We start from the raw sequence: 26488 nt of genomic DNA on the forward strand, positions 1-26488 counted from the left end.
GCCCTTGTGAAGGATCTGACGGCTGTATGCCACTTGGGAGGCTTTCAGCTGGTGAAATGGATCAGCAATAGCAGGTCAGTGCTAGAATCTGTTGATGTGGAAAAAAGGGCCAAGGAAGTGAAAGAACTGGATCTGGACAGAGACAGTCTCCCTGTTGAGAGGACTCTGGGACTACTCTGGTGTGTGCAAACGGACACTTTCAGATTCAAAATGGCAATCCAGGAAAAACCAATCACAAGACGGGGTATTTTGTCCATGCTGAGCTCAGTGTATGACCCTATTGGTTTTCTTGCACCTTTTACTTTACCCGCAAAGCTACTGCTGCAAAACCTGTGCAGATTAAGCTACAGCTGGGATGATCAAATACCACAAACGAATCAGCTGCAGTGGGTGAAGTGGCTGGACGACCTTCAAAAGCTAAGCATGTTCAGTGTGCCAAGGTGTATCAAACCTAAAGATTTTGGACAGGCCACAAGTGCCCAACTACACCATTTTTCTGATGCCTGTGAGCATGGATACGGCACAGTTTCATACCTGCGGTTGCAGAATGAACGAAAGGACATTCATCTAGCTTTCCTGCTAGGAAAAGCACGAGTTGCTACAGTAAAGACAGTGACAATCCCGAGAATGGAATTAACAGCTGCTGTGCTTGCAGTGCGAGTTGACAAGATGCTGAGAGCTGAGCTGCAGCAAGAGTTGAAAGGTTCAACCTTCTGGACGGATAGTACAACTGTACTTAAGTACATTAGGAATGAAACAAAGCGTTTTCACACCTTCGTGGCCAATAGGATTTCTGCTATAAGAGATGCCACTGATATCTCACAATGGAGGTACGTTGGTACGAAGCAAAATCCTGCAGATGAGGCATCTCGTGGCATGAAAGCTGAGCATCTTCTTACTGGCAGCAGATGGATTCGTGGCCCAGTTTCTTTTTGAGAATGAGAGAGAGTGGCCTGTGAATATCGTGGAATGTGCTTCTGTCAGCGATGAAGACACAGAGGTCAAAGGCGAGGCGACAGTGAACGCCATCATCGCCAAGGATGGACAGACTACAACAAACCACATGATAACCTACTTCTCATCATGGACAAGGCTGCAAACATCCGTTGCATGGCTTCTGCAGGTTAAAAGAACGTTGCAGATGTTGAGTCAAAAACGAAAGGATATAAAGGCATCTGCGTTAAGCAATGGACTTGGTATGACTCAACATAAGAACACAGTTGAAAAGGAGATGCAAAGATTCAGAGCCACACTGGGCGGTCAAACCTTGTCCATGGAAGATATTGACACAGCAGAGAGAGCCATCATTCAATTCTGTCAAATGGACAGGTTTAATGACGAAATCACTTCGTTGCAAGGAATACAGTCTGGAGTGAGCAAACAGAGTCACATTTATAAACTTGATCCAGTGATAGACAATGGCCTTTTAAGAGTGGGAGGAAGGCTCAGCAAATCAGCAATGCCTAATGACGTGAAACACCCAGTCATTCTCTCTAAAGATCAACACATCTCCACTCTCATCTTACGCCACATTCACGAGCAGCTTGGACATTGTGGAAGAAATCCTCTGCTTTCTAGACTTCGGCAGAAGTATTGGATCACCAACAGCAATGCTTCTGCCAGGAAGATTATTTCCTCCTGCACTGTCTGTAGGCGTGATCGCGGAAAGCTGGGCGAACAAAAGATGGCAGATTTGCCAAAAGACAGACTTCAGCCTCACCTTCCACCATTCACGAATGTGGGTGTAGACTATGTTGGCCCATTTGAGGTGAAAGTAGGCCGCAGCCTCTGCAAACGGTACAGGGTTATCTTCACTTGCATGGCCAGCCGTGCAGTGCATCTGGAAATGGCCTCCTCATTAGACACCAGCTCTTGCATAAATGCCATATGAAGATTCATTTCTAGAAGAGGCCACGTTTCATGCATCAGATCAGATAACGGAACCAACTTTGTGGGAGCAGAACGCGAACTGAGAGAAGCTCTGTGTGCTCTGGATCAGAAGAAAATTCAAAGTTCACTACTTCAGTCGGGAGTTAAGTGGAGCTTTAATACTCCTGCTGCATCACATCATGGAGGAGTATGGGAGAGGATCATTCGTATGGTCAGAAAGGTGCTTAACTCTGTTCTTCACCAGCAAAATGTGGATGATGAGAGACTACACACTCTTCTGTGTGAGGTTGAAGCCATTCTCAATGACCGACCCATTACAAAGGTCTCGGATGATCCTAATGATCTTGAACCATTGACTCCCAATCATCTGCTTTTGCTTAAAGGAAAACCTGCTAAAGGCGACCTGTACACCAAACGACGTTGGAGGCAAGTTCAGTTCCTGGCAGATCTCTTTTGGCGCAGATGGATCCGGGAGTACTTTCCACTGTTACAGGAACGTCAACGGTGGACAAAGGAGAAGAGGAGTTTCGTCACAGGAGACATCGTCATCATTGCAGACTCTACTGCCCCCCGTGGATCTTGGTTGCTAGGGAAAATACTGCAGACCTTTCCTGACGCACATGGACTGGTGCGGTCTGTTAAAGTCCAGACAAAATGCAGTATACTGGAACGACCAGTCACCAAGATCTGTCTTCTCCAGGAAGCTGAATGAAGAACTGACATAGATCCCTATGTTTGGATGACTTGTTCCCTTTTTGGACACCTTTTGACTGACAGTATGGACTGAGACACTTTTGTGCTCTTTACTAATAATTGACTCCACTGGTGTTTTGGTGTAATTGTCACTTTATTATACAGTCACAATTAGGGGCCGGTGTGTTGGAGCCAATTTGCGTGTGTGTGTGTGTGTGTGTGTGTGTGTGTGTGTGTGTGTGTGTGTGTGTGTGTGTGTGTGTGTGTGTGTGTGTGTGTGTGTGTGTGTGTGTGTGTGTGTGTGTGTGTGTGTGTGTGTGTGTGTGTGTGTGTGTGTGTGTGTGTGTGTGTGTGTGTGTGTGTGTGTGTGTGTGTGTGTGTGTGTGTGTGTGTGTGTGTGTGTGTGTGTGTGTGTGTGTGTGTGTGTGTGTGTGTGTGTGTGTGTGTGTGTGTGTGTGTGTGTGCATCTAATCTGCGCACCTGGGAGCACGGGCGGTAATCAAGCTATATGTGGGCACAGGTGATCAGCTGGGATGAGAGTTTAGAGAGGAAACCACACGTTTTTCAACCGTGTAGACAGTGTCTGAGTGTGTGCGTGATTGTTATGTTTTAACCAAGCTTTTAGGTGAGCCTAAACGAACATTTTAACAATGTATAAAGAAATAAAGCATTACAAATTACGTCATGGTGGACCTCATCCTTCACCACAACACGCGTTGGGAACTCTGACTGCTAACCTCCATGAGTGGCCTTTTTTGATGAGCGATCGGCGCTACAATAAACATGTTTATTTTAAACGTTAGTCCTGTGTATATCACCATTAAACATATTTTAAAAGTGTAAGAAACCCCACACAGCTCAGTAAAGACTGTGAAATGTTCAGAGATGGGGACTCGAGTTTGTGACTCGGACTCGAGTCACACTTAAGTCGCACACACAGAGACTTCAGACTTGACTTGGACTCCTGCTCAAAAGACTTCGGACTCGACTTGGACTCGTGTTTTGGGACTCGTGAACAATCATTGTGTTTTCTATTTTTGGCGTTTAACATTAACATTAACATCATGGTAACACCATGGCGACCGGCGGCACACCTGCGGCTGTACCGCTTGTAATTAGGTTCAACTATAAAAACTTCGAACAAAACGCCGGCGGCACCAACAAAAGGAGCGCACACTGCAAAGTCTGCAATATTAAAATCAAGGATGCTGGCGCAACAACGTCAAATGTCATCAGGCACTTGAAGAGTCACCCGGAGAGGTCAGTCACATTAACGCATATGGACGGTTAGCGAACATGTTTAGCTCAGCATCAGCTGTGTAATGTTAACTTAGCTTGCTACTAGCTTTGTAACTGAATATTTGAAAAGATGAGTAAATGTTTTCTTGTCACACTTGTTTGCGTTGAGTGGCGTTGACATCCAACTCTTGACATGACATAAAAAAGGTCGGTCACGTTAATCATTACCCGCTGCCACCATCTACTGGCTAACGTTAAACGTAGAAAATACATAGTTACATACATAAATACATCTGTCGGTTTATAGGCAGGTTACAGGTTTATTGTTGACCACGTAACGTTAATGTTACAGGTTTATCAGGTTATCATTACACTGGGTTTGAGTGAGAGGATAGAGGAATATGTTTATTAATAGTAGACTTAAAAGATGTAATTAGAGACCCAGTGTAATTAAACAATACGGTTGCAGAGGTCAAATCTTAACATTTTTGTCCACTAGCCTAGTGAATGTTGAAATGTTACCAGCCACTCAATAGATTGCCATTGTTATGTTTGGCTGGTGCGTGCAACATGCAGTACCAGCCACGTGCACGATTTACCAGCATTTGGCTGGTAAATGGTGTTAATGGTAGATATCTCTTTTGGAAGAGGTCATGTTTTAATATCACCAGTTCAGTATATTTCAGATAATATTGCAGCAATCGTTTTTTAGTTGCAAATGGCACAGAACAAATGTTTACTTTTAAGTACTTTTAACACAGTTTCCCTGTGGGGGATTAATAAAGTATTTGTGATACTGATTTCTGATTCTGAAGTGTTTTGCTTATAAGTTGTTTGCATTTAGCTAAAGTGTGTGCATATTTCATTGCAATAGCCTGTTTAAAGTGATCATATAACAAACAACTAATCAGTACTGATACTGTCTGCTAATAGATATAGGAGTGATAATAACACAGTAAATGCTTTGAATTTCTTAGATATAGCTGTGCAGTATTCTTAACAGACTGGATAGCAACAGACAATAGAAGGCTTATTACAACCAGAAGAGACATGAGACTTTTATTTTTTTAAAGACTTGAGACTTGACTTGGACTCGTGACCAAAGACTTGAGACTTGATCAAGTCTCACCCCACAAAGACTTGAGACTTGACTTGGACTCGTGACCAAAGACTTGAGACTTGACTTGGACTTGCAAAAATGTTGACCTTATTTGATAATTTCATTAAAAACTATCGTTCATATTTCTCTTTTTGATTATAATACTGATGAACATTCCAAACAAAGCACTTTGGCAACTTACCATATATGTTTTAAAATGCTTATTAACAAGCACCGTAACTTTCATTATATAATTTCTCTGTCATAATCGGTTTCCGTGAACGGCCGAATATCCCCTCGCCTTAAATGCTGCAGCCGCATGGCATTGTGGGGCAGCATTTTCTAATTTTCATTCATAAAGGAAGATCCAGTGTTTCATAAGCTAAAGGAGGTTATAATGGAAGTTTGAAACCTCCTTTCCTATCATCTAGAATTCGAACGGCTCTTATCATGGCGGCCACTGAGGTACTTCCGGGTCATTTCATTCCGTTAGGAAGGTTCCTAAGCAAAACTGACAATTCGACTGCAGCCATAGACTGCATGTCAGACATCCTGAAACACTACGGATGTGGCAAGGTCAAAGGGATTTACTAAGAACTTGGACATGCCACAGAGTGGGCCTGTTCACTGTAATATTATTTATTATGCAATTCTAGTGCTCTGTGAAACATCTAGTATCAACTATCAGCTCTAACTTGTGATCATGATATGTTAGACGTTTCATACAATCTACCACATGTGGTTTTATCTTCTTCTTCTTGCATAAATAATCTGCAAAACCATGTTAAACAAAGTGTGAATGTTTTTGTGCCCGTAGATTTCATATTGAAACCCAGATTAAATGTTAATGGTTTTGCTGATGTTACTGAATTGTACAAACTGCATCTTTAATCTGAGTCTGTTTTATTTTTCCCAACAGATGTTAATTCATTCCAGCAGACATCAAAATGGATCGAGGATGTGAGAACAGAGAGAGGAAGTGATGTCATCATTATGCTGGTTGGCAATAAAACAGACCTGTCCGATAAGAGGTATGCAGTTACAGCTGGACCTGCGTTTTAAAACGGTTCTTGTTACTAGGCATGTCCCAAAACCAGAAATGTAACGTTATTTTCCAATACCAGTACAATTCCAAGATTCTCTAAAACAATTCAACTTCACATTGGATCTTTGTTACCCCGCTCCAGCTAATGTAAACCAGCCCCATGTTTTCACCATGCTGTAATATATAATGTAACTTTAAAATGGAAAAACAGGGTTCTTCCCCTGGATGTGACGATACTGAGTTTACTGCATCTCCATAGTAGCTGTGGTACCTATTTTAGTCTGTGTGAGGTACTCTTAGCAAGAAACAGCATTTTTGCATCAGCTTAGTACCAAGATATCAGGTCTTGTGACATCCCTTTGTTCACTGAACAAACTGAAACCCTGACTTTAATTAAATGTATACATAAGGCAAGGCAAGTTTATTTATATAGCACCTTTCAACACAAGGCAATTCAAAGTGCTTACAAAAAACGAAAGACATTAAGAAAATGGCATTTATAATCAGTCATTAAAAATAAAAGATAATAAAAGAAACATTAAAAGAAAAAATACAAGTTAGAAGTTACAGTGCAGTTTAAGATGTGAATAGTTCAATTAAAAGCAGCGGCAAAAAGAAAAGTCTTCAGCCTGGATTTAAAAGTAATCAGAGTTGCAGCGGACCTGCAGGTTTCTGGGAGTTTGTTCCAGATATTTGGAGCATAATAACTGAATGCTGCTCTACCATGTTTAGTTCTGACTCTGGGGACAGAAAGCTGACCAGTCCCAGAAGACCTGAGAGATCTGGATGGTTCATAATTTAGCAGGAGGTCAGAAATGTATTTTGGGCCTAAACCATTCAACACTTTATAAACCAGCAGCAGTATTTTGAAATCTATTCATTGACACACAGGCAGCCAGTGTGAAGACTTCAGAACAGGAGTGATGTGATCCACTTTCTTAGTGTTAGTGAGGACTCGAGCAGCGGCGTTCTGGATCAGCTGCAGCTTTCTAATAGATTTTTTAGTGAGACCTGTAAAGACACCATTACAGTAGTCCAGTCTACTGAAGATAAAAGCATGGACAAGTTTTTCCAAATCCTGCTGTGACATTAGTCTTTTAATCCTAGATATATTCTTTAGGTGATAGTAGGCTGATTTAGTAACTGTTTTAATGTGACTGTTGAAGCTCAGCGCTAACTTTTATACGTTCTGACTTGGCTCCAAAAACCATAACCTCAGTTTTATCTTTGTTTAATTGGAGAAAGTTCTGACACATCCAGTCATTGATTTGTTCAATGCACTTACTCAGTGTTTGAATTGGAGCATAGTCTCCTGGTGAAATTGTTACGTAAATGTGTGTGTCATCCGCATAGCTATGGTAACTTAATTTGTTGTTTTTCATTATCTGAGCCAGTGGTAGCATGTCGATGTTAAAGAGAAGAGGCCCCAAGATGGAGCCTTGAGGTACCCCACATGTCATATTTGTCAACTCAGATGTGGATTTACCTACAGAAACAACATTTTTTTCTGTCCTTTAAGTAGGATTCAAACCAATTTAGAACTGTTTCCGAAAGTCCCACCCAGTTTTCTAGTCGGTCGAGTAATATGCTGTGGTCAACAGTGTCAAACCCAGCACTGAGATCTAATAATACTAACACTGAAGTTCTGCCACTGTCTGTGTTTAAGTGGATGTCATTGAAGACCTTTACAAGAGCAGTCTCAGTGCTGTGGTTTGGACGAAAGCCTGACTGGAACAAATCGAAACAGTTATTTAAATGCAAGAAATTACTCAACTGTTGAAAAACAACTTTTTCAATGATTTTACCTAGAAATGGCAGGTTTGATATGGGCCTGTAATTGTTCATTACTGAAGCATCTAGATTATTATTTTTTAAGAGCGGTTTAATGACTGCAGTTTTCAGGGCCTGTGGGAAAATACCTGAGTGAAGAGACATATGTAATACATTTCACTTATGTGAAATGTGTTGACATAATACATTATTAAAGTCAGTTTAAGTTTTTTCAGTACAGTATTGTTGTCACTTTGTGGTTGCTTTGTCTCTCTTTGTAGTCCTTTAGTGTTTGTATGTGGTTGTTTTAAGTTTCTTTGGTTGTTTTGGGCCGTTTGATTGACATTTTGTAGATGACGGCCGGGGGAGGGGGGGGCCTGACACTTTGGAACCCTGGGCCCTTGTAGTAATCCATCCACTTTTGCATCATATCCTTTCTTTAAAGTCAGAATTTCTTTTTATGTCTTGACACCATGGCCACCATGATGTACAAAGTGTCAGTATAGGAACATTGACTGGAGCACAGTACCTGGAGAACAGAACCTGATGAACCCGTCAGACGTTCATCTGACCTCATTAGCAACTCGCTTAATAACTCTGTTAAAAAACACACTGATTATCAAGAGAACATAACTCCTTAAAATTATAGGTTACTTACGTAACCCCAGTTCTCAGAGTAACATGAAGTGAGATGTCTCACTATGGGATGCGCCTCATCGCGGAGCAAAGAGAAGCATCAATCTCATTACGCCAATCCTGATTGGCTGGTGATCTTGACGTCAGCGTCAGGGGAAATCACCCCCTATAAGTAGCTTGCGCCACAACGCATGCGTCATTCAAAATAAGCACCTCTTCTCGCTTCACCATAGCAAGGAGGGCCGTCTGGTGAGACATCTCACTTCATGTTACTCTGAGGACTGGGGTTACGTAAGTAACCTATAGTTCTCATTCATAACACTCCGTTCGATGTCTCACTATGGGGTATTGTAGCTCCCGTATTGCCAGACGAGCTTATCTCGAAAATCGCCAACCGATCAGAGCTTTAACAGGTAGGACTCCGACTCAACCAGGTGCCCAGCACTGCTTGAGTCAACCTGGGAGTAGAACGCCCAGACTGTTAAAAGGCGGACACAAGAGAGCGCGAGGACCAGCTCGCCTCTTGCACCAATGTCTTGAATGGGAGACATCCTGGACAGAGCCCAGGATGCAGCCAGACCCTGAGTCAAGAGAAAACTCGCGAACCCGAGGGTGCCTGCGAGCTCTGACTTGTATGGGCCCCACAGCAATTGCTTCCACAAATCAGTGGGAGAGCCGTTGCTTAGTAATAGGCTTGCCCTTGTAAGGGATAGCCCAGGACACAGGGGGCTTGGGCTTGACAAAGCATCCCCGATTATGGTACCGCTCACGGGCCAGGCCCATAGAGCCAAGCGCTCTGGGTGTGGGTGACAGTAGTGGGAGCTGCCAAGGTTGCCCGCACAGCAGCTGATATATCTCCGCTAGCCAGTACATAGCTGGCCAGTGCGGAGCTATCAGGATAAGTGTGTGGCGTTGCTCTCTCATTCTGGCCAGAGTTGGAGGTATCAGAGCCAGGGGTGGAAACGCGTACAGAAGGCCCGGGGGCCAATCGTGCGCGAGTGCATCCACGCCTAACGGTGCATTTAGATCACGCATCGAAAAGAACAGCTGACACTGAGCATTGTCTTTCGATGCGAACAGATCCACCGCGGCTCTGCCGTAACGCACCCACAGTTGGTTCACAATCTTTGGATGTAGAGTCCAGTCTGCGTAAAGTGGTGCACCTCTGGACAGTAGATCTGCCCCGAGGTTCATCACTCCCGGTACGTGCGTCGCTCTCAGAGAGAGGAGACGTCTACCGCTCCATAGGATAAGTTTGCGCGCCAGTGTGTGTAACTGGAGAGAACGCAAACCCCCTTGGCGGTTAATATACGATATTGTGGTCGTATTGTCTGTCCTCACGAGGACGTGATGTCCCCTGAGGAAAGGCAGAAAGCGTCTTAGGGTGAGAAACACCACTAAAAGCTCCAGGTAATTTATGTGCGCCCGCTGGAGGTCTCTGCTCCAGAGACCCCTCAACGGGCGACCTTTATAAATACCTCCCCAACCTGTCAGACATGCGTCTGTGGTGACCACTTTCCGTGAAAGGACAGCACCCATGGGCACGCCCCGTACTAGAAAAGTCGGGTGCAGCCAGTGACGCAGTGCCATTACACATCTCACAGTAACCATCACTCGGGTTTAGTTTTAGGGTGGCCACCCAGCGCTGAAACTCCCTCATGTGTAAGCGTCCCAGTCGTACAACCATGGTGGCTAACGCCATGAGCCCCAGCAATCGCAGGCATGATCTGAAAAGAACATGTTTGCGCAGCTGGAAAAGAGCAAGACAAGCTCTGAAAGCTTTCACTCTTTCCGCTGACAAGCGAGCTGAAAAGGGCACCGAGTTCAGGCGTAAACCCAGGAAGTGTCTGCGCGTGCTCTTCTCTGTATTTATTACGAAACCCAGGTTGAGTAGGTGCTTTACGAGGACATTTGTCTGCGTAACAGCCTCCTGCTCCGACTGTGCGAGAAGCAGCCAGTCGTCCAGGTAGGTCGCCAGACGAATGCCCTGTTGTCTCTACGGGGCTATCGCGGCTTCCGTACACCGTACGAACACCCTTGGACTGAGAGACAGACCAAAGGGGAGTACTCTGTATTCATAACAGATCCCCTGAAATGCGAACCGCAGATATTTCCTGTGTGGATAGTATACTGGGATGTGAAAATACGCATCTTTCAGGTCGACTGAGGTAAACCAGTCATCTTTTCGCACGAGCCGCAGCAGAGATGTGTGAGTGAGCATTCTGAACTTATATCTTTTTTAGATATTTGTTCAGAGCCCTTAAATCAAGTATTGGCCGAATTCCGTTCCCTCCCCGTTTGGGAACGAGGAAGTACTTGGAATAAAAGCCGCCCTGACTCTGCTCGGCGGGTACAATAGATATAGCCCTCTTTTCTAGGAGCGAGAGAATCTCTTTCTCCAAAATGAGGGCTGACTCTCCTCGGGCCTGCGAGTGCAGAATGCCCGAGAAGCGAGTAGGGGTGACAGCGAACTGGAGTCTGTAGCCCCGTGTTACTGTCTTGAAAACCCAAGCGGATGATGTGAGCATCTCCCACTGCGTGCTCCTTAGAGCCAGTGAGGATGTCACATCTCCTCCTCTCTGAGTCTCTATTTGTTGTGTTATGGGGCCCTCTAGTGTCTGAACACAGTGGTGCCCCTTATCGACAATACCCACCGACACTAATAATAATAATTCCTTACATTTATTATAGCGCTTTTTCAATGACTCAAAGCGCTTTACATATACACACATTACACATATATCATACATGCAATGGTCAGAAACTGTGGACAATACCCACAGGAGCAAGTTCAGGTGAAGTGTCTTGCCCAAGGACACACCGGCTTTACAGACGCAGCAGCGGCGGGTTTCACCCCTTGATCTGATGATCATTGCACAGCGCACTGCGCCACACCGTCCATCTTCACGCCTCGAGGTCATCGAGGCGCTTTTACAAGTATACATTGGTATTATACATGTACTGTGGACAATACCCACAGGAGCAAATCCGGGTGAAGTGTCTTGCCCAAGGACACAATGGCCTGACGCAGTGGCGGCAGGAGCGGGTTTCGAACTGGAGTTCCCCAGCACCCCCCTTGATCTGATGATCGGATGCACAGACCACTGCGCCACCCGTCCGCATGCGCGTGGCGGTGGTGCCTTCACAGCCCCAGCCGGCACTGCGCATGGGCGTGCCGATGGTGCCCTTAAAGCCCCAACCGGCATTGCGCATGCGCTTGGCGGTGGTGTCTTCACAGACCCGTCAATAATCCGCCTTTTGAGAGATGCCGTAGCTGCTCTCAGAAGGGGAACAATTGGCGGGCTGTTTATTGGCTTTATTGATTTTCTTTTCATTTTTTTGAGCTGCGCCCTCGGCCTGAAGCCTGGATGCGTCAGCGGAAAATATTTTATGACAGAATGATCAACCAATGTGTGACATGTGTTTGTGCAGACTTGAGGATGGTGTTTAGGCATCTCTCGAGGCGGCGGGAACACATTCACGGAGGGGAAAAGGAGGTGCTGTCACGCCGCTCGCTTCTTCTTCCTCGACTGCTGGTCGAAATTCTGGGTTGGCTGAGCCTGAGCTGCAGCCGGAACCGGAGAATTTCTAGGCCAGCCTGCCCTTGTCTCCAGCCTGGGCTGGGGACTCGGGGTGATCTGCGACCTCTGCGTCTTCGGTGTTTTAAACCGAGCAGAGTTCGAGGCCGCTTGGGCAGAGGACTGCTGCTGCGAGAGCAGCGGCTGGACCCTACGAGGGAGGCAGAGGTGGAGTGCCTCGTCTTCCCTCTTCTTCGTCTCACACCTCCTTTGCATGGAGGCGAGAGCAGAGCCGAAGATTCCCTCGGGAACGATGGGCATATCCAGCACATCCTCCTTTTCCCGGTCTGGGAGAGTGGTGAGGTTGAGCCATCTCGCTCTTTCCTGCACCACCATGATCCACATTACCTTGCCCGTGGCCTGGACGGCGCAGCGTTGGACACGGAGACAAATGTCCGTGACCACTGCCATCTCTCTCTTTTTCCCCGCTGCTTGGGGAAGATGTTTTCCCTCGTAGCGGGACCTGGAGGTCTCCTTGGCCATTTCGGGCCACGGGACGTTGAGTCTGGCCGCAGCGCGTTTACACACGGCCTGCAGGTCCATGCTTAGACCGGGCGAAGCTGGTGTGCTATCGCCCGGGAGAGCAGCACTTGCCTCAGGCTTTGCAGCCTGAGCCGGTGACATGAAGGTGTCCTCTTCCTGTTCATCCGATTCGGACAGGAGGAACGCCAAGGCGTCCTCCTCGTAGTCCTCCTCGTAGTCAAGCCCGAGGACATCCTCCGCGGGTGAGACCATGGTGAGGTCTAACCGGGAGCCCCAGCTTGGTGGAGCGCGGGAAACCATTCCCGCGTGTCTTGCCGTCACCGGGTCCCGGCCTGCCAGGGCGCGGGATTCCGGTTCTATAGCCATAGCAGATAGTGAGCCCCAGACCGACACGGAGAGGGGCTCACTCTCTGTGGAGGACGCCCCCGTGTCCTGACTGACGGTCGGCGGGTCCGTGGACATGGGGGGGTCCTGTTCCGACAGGCTAGCTTGTCGAGCTAACCGTCGGCGGAGGCTCTTAACAGTGAAGCGGACGCAATGTCCGCATGAGCCGGGGTTGTCGATAGCGCTTCGGGCGTGTTCCAGCCCGAGGCAGGACGAACAGACCTGGTGTGTGTCTGTGCCCGAGATCTTCAACCCGCAGCCGCAGAGTCGAGCCACCGAGTCGAGCCACCGAGTCCCTGACTCCTCTGGTGTGAGGGAGAGGGGCGTCCATCTTGGTCGCCTTGTGGTGTGGAGAGGGCCCGCTCTCAACAGGTGGGACGGGAGAAAAGATAAAACCACCTTGTCCTTAATCCGGAGAAAAGGACGGTGGGTCTTTTATTCCCGGAGAATACTGACTGGTGTGGCAGTATGCTCCTTAAATCCTTTCTTCCTCCGTGGAGAAGAGAAAAGAGAAAACTTCCTCGCTACCGTGGTGTCGGTAGAGAGGGAGCGAGCTAGCAACAGGTGTGCTGCTAGCTTGAAAAAAATCGGACCTACCTTACTTTCTCGGATAAGAGAAGGGCGAGGTCGATTTTAAATACAAACAGCGTTAGTACTACCGTCTTCCTGCGAAGCAGAAAGAGTAGCTGGCAAGCGCCCGTCCACCGAAATGGATATTTGGGTTCAGTCTGTGGACAGTGAAGCTTGCCCGGCTACTGTAGAGATGTGCTCTGAAGCGAGAAGAGGTGTTTGAATGACGCATGCGTTGTGGCGCAAGCTACTTATAGGGGGTGATTTCCCCTGACGCTGACGTCAAGATCACCAGCCAATCAGGATTGGCGTAATGAGATTGATGCTTCTGTTTGCTCCGCGATGAGGCGCATCCCATAGTGAGACATCGAACGGAGTGTTATGAATGAGAACTTTACCATATTAACTTAATATTAACACCACATGATATCAATATGGGTATAATAAATGAATGTTTGCTACATTATTATATGAAATAACTAAATGTATAATGTATAATGTCCTTTATTGTTTTATGTTTCATGTGGAACCTATATGCTGCAGGTCTCCCTTGAAAAAGAGATCTATGATCTCAATGGGACCAATCTGGTTAAATAAAGGTTTGAAATGAAATGAAATGAAAATGAATAACTCGTTAGCATAACTGGTTGTGCTTAGTGTTGTCATAGTAATTAACGTGGAACATTAAGCTTCTCAGCTGCTCTTATGACTTTGAAAGGAGAACATAACTTGTGGAAATGACTCACAGACTTAGCCCCTGGTGAAATATGTATGTACGAGAGAAAATGCTGATGAAACACGATGTCCCATAGATCGGAAAAGGAAATTAATTTCTGTAGGGTATTTTTTTATAAAAGGATGAAATTAGATGACATAAAGCAGTAATATACAGTAGTGGGAAATAAAAGGAGAATTTAACATATGACAAATTGTGTGCGTGGGACACAATGCATTAAACAGCTTTACCAAAAAAACTTTGTTAGAAGAAGTGATGGGAACACTTTTTTCTGATTTAAAAAAATACTACTGCATTAAGCTCCCCCGCAAATAATCCATACATGTACATAGTACATAGATAAATACATACATACATACACACATACATACATACATACATACATACATACATACATACATACATACATACATACATACATACATACATACAGTATGTTTACAATACTTTTGTGTCAACTTGTGCAGTAACTATGCTATGCTGCTTACGGAATAACCATTGCTTGACTCTATTCAATTTTTTCTAATATTAAATGTGTTACAGTCCAAATTTCACTACTTGGGTTACCAGAAATACACCCAAAAAGTGTGAACAGTCCTCGAGATTGTACATGTTCTCTTGTGTAAATAAGCCTCAAAGTGAACAATTATTTGTGCACTCTATTTTCAGATTTATTTTTAACACATTTTCCTTATGCAAAGTTCCTTATACATTTCCCAAGCGCAGTAACAGTATACATGGCACAGTCCTTCAAGAAGTATGGAAAATGAGCTGAACTACTTAAATCGTATAGGTTATTCCACAACATTTGTGGATACAGTGTATCACAGTGTAACACTATTACTAAATAATCAGTGCCACTGATTATCCACGTGACTGCTTCACGAAGTGATTCAGATCGGTTGAACCATTGAACCACAACGCTCATAATACCCATGGATGTATACTAAGAATCATATTACCCCTCCTGTACCCGGGCCCGCTGGTGACACGATGGAATCAAGAGAGCTCAGACCCTCACTCATATAGAGGTCGGAACATGTCATAAGTATAAATAGATACAAGCATAAATAAATGTAGGAATAAAAACATGAACAAATAAATACATGAATACATATGTTTCAGTGTTTTCAAGGAGTTTTAGTGTGTGTGCTGTGGCTCAGCTGGAAAGCAGTTGACTCATGACCGCAGGGTCCCTGGTTCAACGACTCGTCAATACGTGTTGTTGTTGTTGTTTATAAAAGCTACAGCTAAATTAGATAATGTAGTTAATAAATGTATTCTTTGATATGGTTTAGCCTTTCTCCGGCTACAACATGGTTAAGTTTATGAATATTATTAAGGAATACAAATCCCTCTTTGCAATGTTTACCAGCCTCCTTAGGCTTTTCAATCACAATCATTCAACTGGAATAAATACAATATTGTTAACATGAAAATATGATTTAATGTTCGTTGTTTAGAGTTATTCTAAGGCTTTACTCATTGGGAACTCGGTATGAGATAGAGCACACTGTTGAGATGTCCAATCTGCCTGTTTTACACACTTTGACCAACAGGGGGGTTTGTGTTCAAATGAAGCCCATGATGAAGCCTCATGAGATGAACCCTTTTGCGAACCAATTGGCTGGAAAGCTTCAAAGCTTCATAAGGCTTCATCTCACCATCACTACTTAACACCACAATGCGTGGTGGAGTCACGAACTTTGTTACATGTACGTGTCTGCACCACGCAAAGAACCCTATGTAAAGTGAATGAGGCTCCTTTGTTGTGGTGCACACACGCATTTCTACAACGTCCTGCAGTGAGCTTTTATTCTATAAAACGTTTTTTAAATCTACTTTATAGCTTTTAGTAACTCACGGGAGGCTTCTTTTATTTTATTTGTATTCATAATTATTTTAATTTTTCGTCAGAATGTAAAAATTACATTAGTTACGAAACAAATGTTTTTTATGAGTTTTTGGATGGCAGAAGACACTACACTACCCAGAACCCTCAGCTATCGTTTGGGACTACACCATGTGCTTAGCTTGACAAACCCCGTGATCAGTCCTCAACCTCTGTGATTGGATGTTGTGCGCAAAGTTTACACAGAGCGTCAAAAAGGACTTTGAAATGGAATGAAACCCATCGACGGCACACTATTCAAAACAGGAATCGAACGTGTCCTACCCCTTACAGATTTGGATTAATGATGTGAAATATAAACAACCCTTAAATCAGACACCTGAGTGAAATTCAGTGAAGGTGATTGCCAAGTGCCAACAATCAGGCGAGATATTTGATAGTTGGTGCTTGAGAAGACTAAATATTTATCTGCAGATCCGTTTAAAGCATATTCATTACTCGTTATTCTAATAGTTAATTAAAGACTGTATATAATTGCTATTTTGCACATCCCTTTCAAGATTTTCTAAGGTTTATTGACATATCATATACACAACAGTGTAGTTATGCAATGAATGAAAAACTTGGGTCACAGGTTCCTCAACAGTGCATTACAAGACATCTATCAATATGTGTATACTTGCACCATTACACTGTCGTATTCTGCATGTTTCTTATACTATCTACATACATAAGATTATAATTAATGTGTATAATATCAGTTAAAATAAGTGCTTCAACATAGTTAACATTGCAGGAAAGTTGATTGTCAAGTTGTGGGGATTTTAAGGACGCGAAGTCTACCCATATGTAGCCTCGAAATTTCCCCCAAACCAAGGATGCGGCCTCGGTGGAATTCCAAGTATGCTGGAGATTGGAACAGTACTTCGGCGGCACTCGATGACGTAGCAGCCTTGAAATATTGGCTTAGAAGCCAGTATCCTCGAGATTGAGAAACGGCCTTTGTGTGTTGTTTGTTTATCCGTGCGTGGTGCAGACCCTCACATTGCTCAGTACCTAGAGGAGTTGGAGTCCCCAGAGGGCTGTGTAAGGGAAACCTGGTGTGCGTGTGTCAGGTAGCGTTTTCACATTTTATTTGATTACAGTCACAGTTACAAATCCTGCTGAGCCACGGCAACAGTAGCATACATTGGAAATTGTGTTTTTGGCTATCTGGCAAATGTAAGTAATATGAAGCAGTAAAGTCAGAGGCCCAAAACATGAATGCTAAAAGCTTTGTAAAGATCAGAAAAATATATATTAAATATAAATGCAGTTTTAATTAATTGATCAAATGTGACACAAATTGGTATTTATGTTTTAATGTTCTTCGTCTGAATTTAACATGACATGCGTATACAATCATTAATTGTTTATTTACTTTCCTACTTATTTACTTTTGATTGTCATTTAAATGTGTGGACATTTTGAGTACATCATAGACCAACAATCCATGCCTAGGCCCCCACGCCAGGCTCACTACAGACACTGTAATATTTGGTAGAAGTTGAAGGATAAAGATGACTTTTGATAACATCTAGTAGAGTTAGAGGTTACATTACAAGTCAATTAAAGGGGAGCAAAGATTTAATATATGTTTTGTGTAATGCTTGAGTTTATAATGACCTTGGGTAATAATTTTACCGCTCCATTATTTACTGTTGAGAAGGTGTTATCAAGTATGGCCTGCATGAATATTGCCACACGCCTCATATTGTGCATCCATTATGAAACTTTCTTGCCACTGCCCGTCTGATGATCTATAAGCTCGGTGTTGTTTAAATTTGAACTCAGACTCGTGCATCCAGAAATAACCACACCAGCAGCAGTGGTACAACTCTGAGAGGTGTGTTCTTATGTAAATGCATATCCAGTGCAGTGTTTCTGTTCTCACTGCAGGAACTCATTTTCCTATCTGACAAAGATAGGAAAGAAAAGGTATTGTTGGGTAAGTACACTGCTAAGACGTGGTCGTGGTTTCCTGGCAGAGCAGTGGCGGGGCTGTAGCTGCTGCTCTGCATGCTGCCGAGTCAGCGGCACTGATTTCTGTGTTGGTTAACGGACACCTGACACAGTCTCCGTTTCACAGCCAACAATTACTGCCAGATTCATTATAATGTCATGCAAATTGCTTGTTATTAATTTCTCACAGGACAATCTAATTAATCATTCTCAGTCACTAAGAGCTAATTAAGTCTGGTGGATCCTCACCGGCCTAGAATAATTACAGGAGCTTCAGCTGCAGAGTGGCTGTTTTCATGGAGGGTCAATTTGTCTCTGTTAAATGTTGGTATGTGAAAAACAGCCTCTATGTTTGTGCCCACGGTATTTAAACACATTATTGTTTATTCTAATGGAATATTCTGCAGTGTTCTGACGAGGATTCCCCTCTTTGTACAGGCAAATCACAATTGAGGAAGGTGAACAGAGGGCTAAAGAGCTGAGCGTCATGTTCATAGAGACCAGCGCCAAGACGGGTTACAACGTCAAACAGGTGAGTTCGGAGGAACATCGATCAGCGTTTACATGCATCCTCATTTATTTTCTATTTCTATTTCTATTGCACTTTGTCACATTTTTCTTTTATCAATACACCAACTCTTACAAATCAGCAAACTGTGACATTTCTGAAATAAAGTTAACACAAAAAGTCATAAAATGTGTGTTAGGTAGATTATTACTTTGTTGTATCGATGCTTCTTGACCATAAGTCTTATACCGTTGGAAAGCCTGTTTTCTTACCTTTCAAATGGCGTCACATTCATGAAGAACATGCATGTGTGGGATGAGCAGCAGAGCTGAGTATGTGAGATGTGTCCATGAAAGATATGACAAATCTCCTCTGCCAATGCCAAACAGCAGCCATTCTCCGGTCTCGTACAGCCGCCAGGAGCCTGCCATGACTGCCCTTCACAGTCAGGCCCACTTGCACTGGAACCTCAACATGTGGAGCAGCATTATGTTCAGCAATGAGACCAGATTCTGCCTACGGCACATGGATTGTAGGGTCACAGTGTGGAGAAGACGCAGAGAACACTTTGCACCCCACATACTCAGCTCTGCTGCTCATCCCACAAATGCTTGTTCCTCACAAATGTGGCACCATTTGAAAGGTAAGAAAACAGGCTTTCCAACGGTATAAGATGTATTGCCAAGAAGCATTGATACAACAAAGAAATAATCTACCAACACAAATGTCCTTACTTTTTGTGTTTATTTCCAGGTTTGCTAATTGTTGATGTTTTCTCTCAGGGTTTCCTTTATGCACATAGACACGTGCTGCTTGCATGTGTATTTTGTAAGAAACTGCTCATTGTGTGCAACTATGTGTAAATACCAGAGGTGGGAGTAAGTCCTACATGTGCAAGTCATGAGCAAGTCTCAAGTCTTGACCTACAAGTATCAAGCAAGTCCCAAGTCACTGTGATGAGAGTCAAGCAAGTCAAGTCAAGTCAAGTCATACGAAATTCTGATGAATTAGCCCAGTTTCCGCATTTAAATCAGTTCAAAGACAGTGGTTATGAAAATGGATTTAACCCACACTATGATCTTCATTACATACACAGTTCATCATTGAAATCTAATTTAGACCGATGACAATCATATTAGATTCATATTAACCCTAGAACTGCAGACAATATAGCTAGGACTCAAACAGTCTGTTCAAAAAGGCAGAACTCCAGGTAAGGAAATCATATATGGCATTTGCCATTACACATATTTAATTTAAATGTCTGTTAACACTAGAACCGCCAACAGCGTCAGCACCTACATAGATATCATTTTCAAATCATTTAATTTGTTCCTCTTCATAATTTCCTTATAAACTAAGTAGGACGATATTTAAAACTCACTTAATTGGGTTAATTTAGAAATTGCATCAGTTTATCATCATCATAATAATAATAATGCATTTTATTTATATAGCACTTTTCACAACTCAAAGACGCTTTACAGTATGAGGGAGGGTAGACAAACAAGGACAGTCAAACAAGTAAGTATAGTAAAATAAATAATAAATAAATAAAAAGGCAGTCAAGAGGAAGTTGATTGAGGGGGGGGGGGGGGGCTTATGGGTAGACAGAGTTGAAAAGATGTGTTTTGAGGCGGGACGGAAAGACTGTGAGGGACTCAGAGTCACGAAGATCTTGGGGGAGGGACTTCCAGAGCCTAGGAGCTGCCACTGAGAAGGCTCAGTCCCCAAAGCTGCAGAGTGTGGATGATCATAACAGATCAAAAAGTTCAGATTCATTTTACAATAAATTAAGGAATGATGCACTTCTACAAACAAAAACAACATCATTGAAACATTTAAACAAACTACTAAAAGTAGATGAACTACATTATTCAAAAGTTTACAGTAACTTCTGATAATAACACAGGGGAAATAAACAAGGCATCTCTTTTCCTCTCTCTCCCCCCCTCTCCTGACAGCCCGTCACTATCAGGGTTAGTAAAAATGAATCCCTTGGAGGTTCTAGTGTTCATTTACCGTTGTCTTCTCTTTGCAATGCTTAATCGATTTGAAACCAAGTCTAACGTAGCTTAAACTTAACGTTAGCTTTCTAGCTAATACAACACATGCACGCACCTTTCTCTGTGTTTTTTGTTGTAGTGACGAATGAAGTTGGATGTTGTGGTGGTCCTGTCACTGATCTTTATGCTGCAGACCCTGCATACCGCTGTTCTCTTCTTATTACCGTCATCGACAACATAATCCTTGAATCCAAACTTCACTATTTTTGGAGTAAAGCTAGCCGCTGCCATGTTAACTGAGACTCCTGCCTTCTAGTGGGTTGCCAGGTTTGCGCGCATGGCGCAATAATCACGTTTTTCGAAAAAACTAAACGTAATATCTCACTACAAAAACAAACGCCAATATTTAATTTTAAACAGTCAAGTCCTTTCAAGTCATCTATCTCAAGCTTAAGTCAAGTCTCAAGTCATGAATACCAAGTCAAAGTCAAGTCAAGTCTTTTATCAATGTTAGTCAAGCAAGTCTCAAGTCAAAAAATATGCGACTCGAGTCTGACTCGAGTCAAGTCATGTGACTCGAGTCCCCACCTCTGGTAAATACACAGGATACACATGAAACCCATTCATCAAAGCATTGCTCCATATCAATTTCAGTGGTCAAAATCTCCCCATGATACCTTTTAAGGTCCCTTGTTTTAGCAGTATTTCTTCCTCTGTAAGTATTTGCTTCTACTGCATGCCTCTTACCAGTGGTGTAGTGGGGATTCTTTACTGGGGGGACCCTATTTTAATTAGGTCATCCCAAACAATGCCACACAAGTGCGCACGCGCGCAGTGCACTCACAAAACGGACAGACAGGTCCACAGAAACTACCGGTATGCTTAGTCCTACTTTAGTTACTGTACTGCAAAAAGCAGACGGCGCTGCGCTCAACACACACAGACTCAAAACCATGGACACACTGGCACATAAGTTACATAAACAATTTATAGGCCTAAATCGCATAAGCTACAGTATTGCAACCAAGCAGACGGCGCTGCTTTTCTCTCTCTCTATCTCCACTTTCAAAATCTATTTAAAACTCATAACAAACAAAATTCCCAAAGTTGTCCTGAAATTAACTTATTAAATAAACTAAACGAAAAATATAGCCTACTTATGCAAACAACATTGAATCTGGACTTGAAATTATTCTGATTAGGCCTAGCCTACATTGCAAATAAGCAGACAGCGCTGCTTTTCACACACACACACACACACACACACACACACACACACACACACACACACACACACACACACACACACACACACACACACACACACACACACACACACACACACACACACACACACACACACACACACACACACACACACACACACACACACAGACACACACACCATCATCGGCTGTCACTCGTAGTCGAGTATGACTGTCCTCCTTCTTGTTCCTTGTGGGTCTTCAGGTGGGCATAGAGGCCGATTCTGGACCCGATTATTCTTGTGCAGTGTGGACAGGAGAATGTAGTGGTGGAGGGTTTGGGTTGGACCTGTTTGGTGGTTGCTCTCTCCTTCCTGAGTCTGCGCTTGTCTTGTGCAGAATGGCAGAGGTCATCATTATATAGTGCAGCACCCTCACGGACAAGGTTTCTTCTTTCGCTGGTGTTAGTGCGCCGATCCTCCCAGCTAATCCTGAGGAGGTATCTCTGATGGTATGCCTCAAGTGCCTTTAAGTGCCTGCTGTATGTGGTCCAGGCTTCTGATCTATACAGAAGAGTGGGGAGCACCACAGCTTTATAGACCAAGATGTTGGTCTTTGCTTGGAAGTCACGGTTCTCAAAGACTCTCTTCCTTAGCCTTGAGAAAGCCCCACTGGCATAGCTGAGGCGATGGGGTATTTCATCATCAATAACAGTTTTTGATGATAGGAGGCTGCCAAGGTATGTGAAGTAGTCCACATTTTCCAGTCTGATGTTGTCAATGGAGATGTTTGGTGGTGGTTGGTGGAGGATTTGGGTCTTTTTTATGTTGATGGCTAGACCAAGCTGTTTGTATGCTTTCACAAAGGCTGATAGGACTCTGTAGGTCCTCTTCCAAGAGGGCTACAAGGGCGTTGTCGTCCGCATACTGCAGCTCCATGATCGATATGGTGGTGGTTTGACCTTTAGCCCTGAAACGGTTGATGTTGAGGATTTGGCCGTCAGTTCTGTACATGATGTTGACTCCCTGGGGCAGATGCTTGCTTGTGAGATGTAGGATAGCAGCAACAAAGATGGAGAATAGCGTTGGAGCAATCACACATCCCTGTTTGACTCCTGTGTCGACCCGGAAGGGTTCAGTTTCGTCTCCAGTGCCACTGCGTACCATGGCTGACATATTGTCATGCAGCAGTCTCAGTACCCGGACGTATTTTTCTGGGCAGCCAATCTTTGCCAGTACCAGCCAGAGGGCCTGACGGTTCACTGAGTCGAAGGCTTTGGTGAGGTCTATGAAGGCCATGTATAATGGTTGATTTTGTTCCCGGCATTCTTCTTGCAGTTGGCGAGTAGTGAAAATCATGTCTGTAACGCCTCTGTTTGGGCGAAATCCATTCTGAGACTCAGGAAGGATGCTTTCTGACAGGGGGGTGAGTCTGTTGGCCAACACCCGAGCTAGGGCTTTCCTTATGGTGGACAAGAGAGAAATGCCACGGTAATTTCCGCAGTCTGCCCTGTCTCCCTTCTTAAATATGGAGACAATTAAGGCATCCCTAAGCTGAGCAGGGATTTCCTCTTCTTCCCAGATTTTGAGAAGCAGGGCATGGATGTGCTTAAGAAGATCGGGTCCGCCTTTCTTCAGGACTTCTGCTGGGATGCCGTCGGGCCCAGCAGCCTTGTTGTTTTTCATATTCTTAATGGCATCCAGCACCTCACCCAGGCTGGGTGGTTCTCCTATGCTTTCAACTATGGGCTGTTGAGGGAGTTGGTCAAGAGCCTCCATCTCAATGGTGTCCCTGTTTAAGAGGTCCTTAAAGTGCTCTTTCCACCTATTTGCTATTGCATCCTTATCATTCAGAAGCAAGAGCCCATCTTTAGAGCGAAGGGGGGTTAGTCGGCGATAGCTGGGACCATATACCGCTCTTGTGGCATCAAAGAATCCTCTTGTATCACCAGAGTCGGCAAGCTGTTGGATCTCCAGAGCCTTCTTTGTCCACCACTGGTTTCCTAACTTGCGTTTGGACGGCTGCCTTCGCTTTGGCATGGGCTGCTCTTTTCATCTTACAGTGGATGTTATTTTTCCAGGTGATGAAAGTTTGCCGCTTGATGTCAATGAGTGTCATTCTCATCATACCAGTCTTGATGTCTCCGCTTTTTTTGACCAAGAATGTTTTTGCAGGAGTTCATGATGGCAGTAGAAAGTGTGCCCCAGTGTTTTTCAGTATCCTCCGGATAAGAGCTAAGAGCATCCTGCAGCTGTTGTTGGTAGGTGGTGTCACCCAACAGGTCGATGTTAAGCTTTGGCCGGCTCTGTCCTTTCTGCATCCTTCTTTTCCGCATTAAGCGGATAGACATGATGGAGCGAATGAGGCGGTGGTCAGTCCAGCAGTCGTCTGCACTGGTCATTGCTCTGGTGTTAAGGACATCACGGCGATCTTTGGTGCGGACAATGACGTAATCAATGAGATGCCATAGTTTGGAGCGAGGATGCATCCATGATGTTTTGAACTTGGTTTTTTGATGGAAAAGTGTGTTGGTGATGACCAGGTTGTGCTCTGAGCAGTAGTATGCCACTGGAGTTTGTGTTTCCAACCCCTTCTCTCCCCAGCGTGCCTCTCCATAGGTTTCGTCCCACTCTGGCATTGAAATCTCCAAGCAGGATTAACTTGTCCTCCTTGGGGACTTCAGATATAATTGTGTCCAGGTCAGCATAGAAGGCCTCCTTTACTTCATCCTGTGCATCAAGCGTTGGGGCGTAGGCACTAATAACGGTGGCCATCTGATTGCTGGCAAGCATCAGACGTATGGTCATTAGGCGCTCGTTGATGCCCACAGGGAGTTCATGGAGGTGGTTGATGAGGCAGTTCTTAATAGCAAAACCCCCACCATGGATTTGTGGCTCATTTGCAGGCTTTCCTTTCCAAAAGAAAGTATATCCGCCTTTTTCCTCCTTCAGCTGCCCTTCATCAGCCAGTCGGTCTTGGAGAGTGCTGCAATGTCGATCTGGAACTTCCCTAGCTCTCTGGAGATTATGGCAGTTCGCCTTTCAGGTCGATCGCTGGCTTGGTTGTCCGTGAGGGTCCGCACATTCCAGGCTCCAATACGTAAATGTTTTTATTTTTATTTTTTGTTTCTGACCGCATAATGGTGATCCCTCTGGATGCGGTATTCCAGACAGGATTTTGTGAGGCAGGCTATGTTTGGGGTACCTTTTCTAACCCCCTCCCCTACTGGGGTGAGCAGAGTGGACCCTGAATAGGGGCTGCTCAGTCATGGGTGCAGCTGCCGAGAAGCTCTTTCTGCCTCAGTCCAAGAGCTTAGCGACTGAATCAAATACCCATGGCCTGTGTGCCAGGTTGTGACTAGGAACTATCAGACTTCACTGTCTTGCCCCTGTTACCACTTCCTGAACGCCACAGGACTTTGTCTTTGTCCAGGATGTAAAATGGGTAGGTTCCCTTCGGGAGGATGCCTGTGCGTAACATCTTTTAACTTGGGGAGACTGATGCGCTTGCAGCCACCACACAGTCCTTGGCAGAGAGGGGCCTGAATCCAATGCCATGGAATCCATGACGAATGGAGACCACCCTCTGTTGCAGCCTTCATCCGCCTTCAGTGCCATTGTGACTTAGAGTATCATCCTTCGCCACTTCCGCCGTTGAGGTCTTTGGATCGCACTTTGTCTGGGACCTCCCCCTCGACCTTACCGCCATTGGTGACCCTACCAGGAGCTAAAAAGCTCCCGACGGCATCGCTCTTAGGTTCATTGGAACACACAAGGTTCTTCACCATGGCAAGGTGGTGATAGATGGAGAACAACACACACACACACACACACACACACACACACACACACACACACACACACACACACACACACACACACACACACACACACACACACACCTTGCGTTTTGAAGACTGATAAATCCGAAATGGATGAACAAACTTTGCAGCCCAGTTTCCCAGCTTTGCAGACTATCCACGTCTTTGCCTCTTGTTTCCTCCGCAACATCTCCTCCGTCCATACCTCTGGGAAAGGTGAGCTTGAGCTAGCCAGGGGAACGTTGCTAGCGCAGCTAACGTTAGTGCTAGCATTATCCACATCTTTAAGCGGCTCTTCTGATGATGTAGTACTAGTAGCAGCTTCACTTGTAGCTTTGGTGCTGCTAGCCTCTTTCTTATTGTGAATTATATTATTTTTAGAAAAGAAGTCAAGTAAAAAATGTTTACCTGCCATTATAGAGCTTTTTCTTTAGCGTTCTTGAGGGAAAGAGCTGCCACAAAATCGGCGTGGGTGGGTCACTGACACACCCCTAGCTCGCCGCGGGGTCACGAGCGTGATGATGAATCATAATTTGTTAAGGAAATCGTTTTTATTTTTTATTATAATTCCTGTGAAATGTATTATGTTGTTGTCATTATTACAACAAATACACACTTGCAACTGATAACACTGGCAATGATTATTAGACTATTAAAAAAAAGATCATGCTCCAAATAAGTGGGGGTACTGCCTCTTACAAAGACTGCATGCATTCCTTCCTTTGAGTTACATTTAAGATGCAAAGATTTGCAAGCACAGATTGCTTCAGCAACAGTGATCTGTCTCCAAACAGATGTTTGTTGTCAGAAACAACAACTGTTTAATTGAATAAGTCAGCTGAAGGGAAGCAGTATTGTGTCTGTCAGTGATGGTGTGGCACACAGACAGAGGAAGTGATTCTCCTCCTCAGACTGTGGACTCACAGCAGACTGCCAGGATGGAACACAGGGGTGGGAAAGGGCACAGCTCAGG

At 44.4% G+C, this 26488-nt stretch overlaps 1 protein-coding gene across 3 annotated transcripts in view; it reads left to right on the plus strand.

The window, feature by feature from the left end:
- rab6ba (RAB6B, member RAS oncogene family a) overlaps positions 1-26488 on the plus strand; it is a 131068-nt gene that overhangs the window by 88866 nt on the left and 15714 nt on the right. For all 3 annotated transcript variants that reach the window (XM_071203016.1, XM_034081607.1, XM_071203017.1), the window contains 2 exons: positions 5841-5952; positions 18415-18508. In XM_071203016.1, the coding sequence (XP_071059117.1) occupies positions 5841-5952; positions 18415-18508 (206 nt within the window). The remainder of the gene's footprint in view (positions 1-5840; positions 5953-18414; positions 18509-26488) is intronic.

The sequence above is a fragment of the Pseudochaenichthys georgianus genome, chromosome 4, assembly GCF_902827115.2.
Source record: "Pseudochaenichthys georgianus chromosome 4, fPseGeo1.2, whole genome shotgun sequence".
In the NCBI taxonomy this organism is placed as follows: domain Eukaryota; kingdom Metazoa; phylum Chordata; class Actinopteri; order Perciformes; family Channichthyidae; genus Pseudochaenichthys; species Pseudochaenichthys georgianus.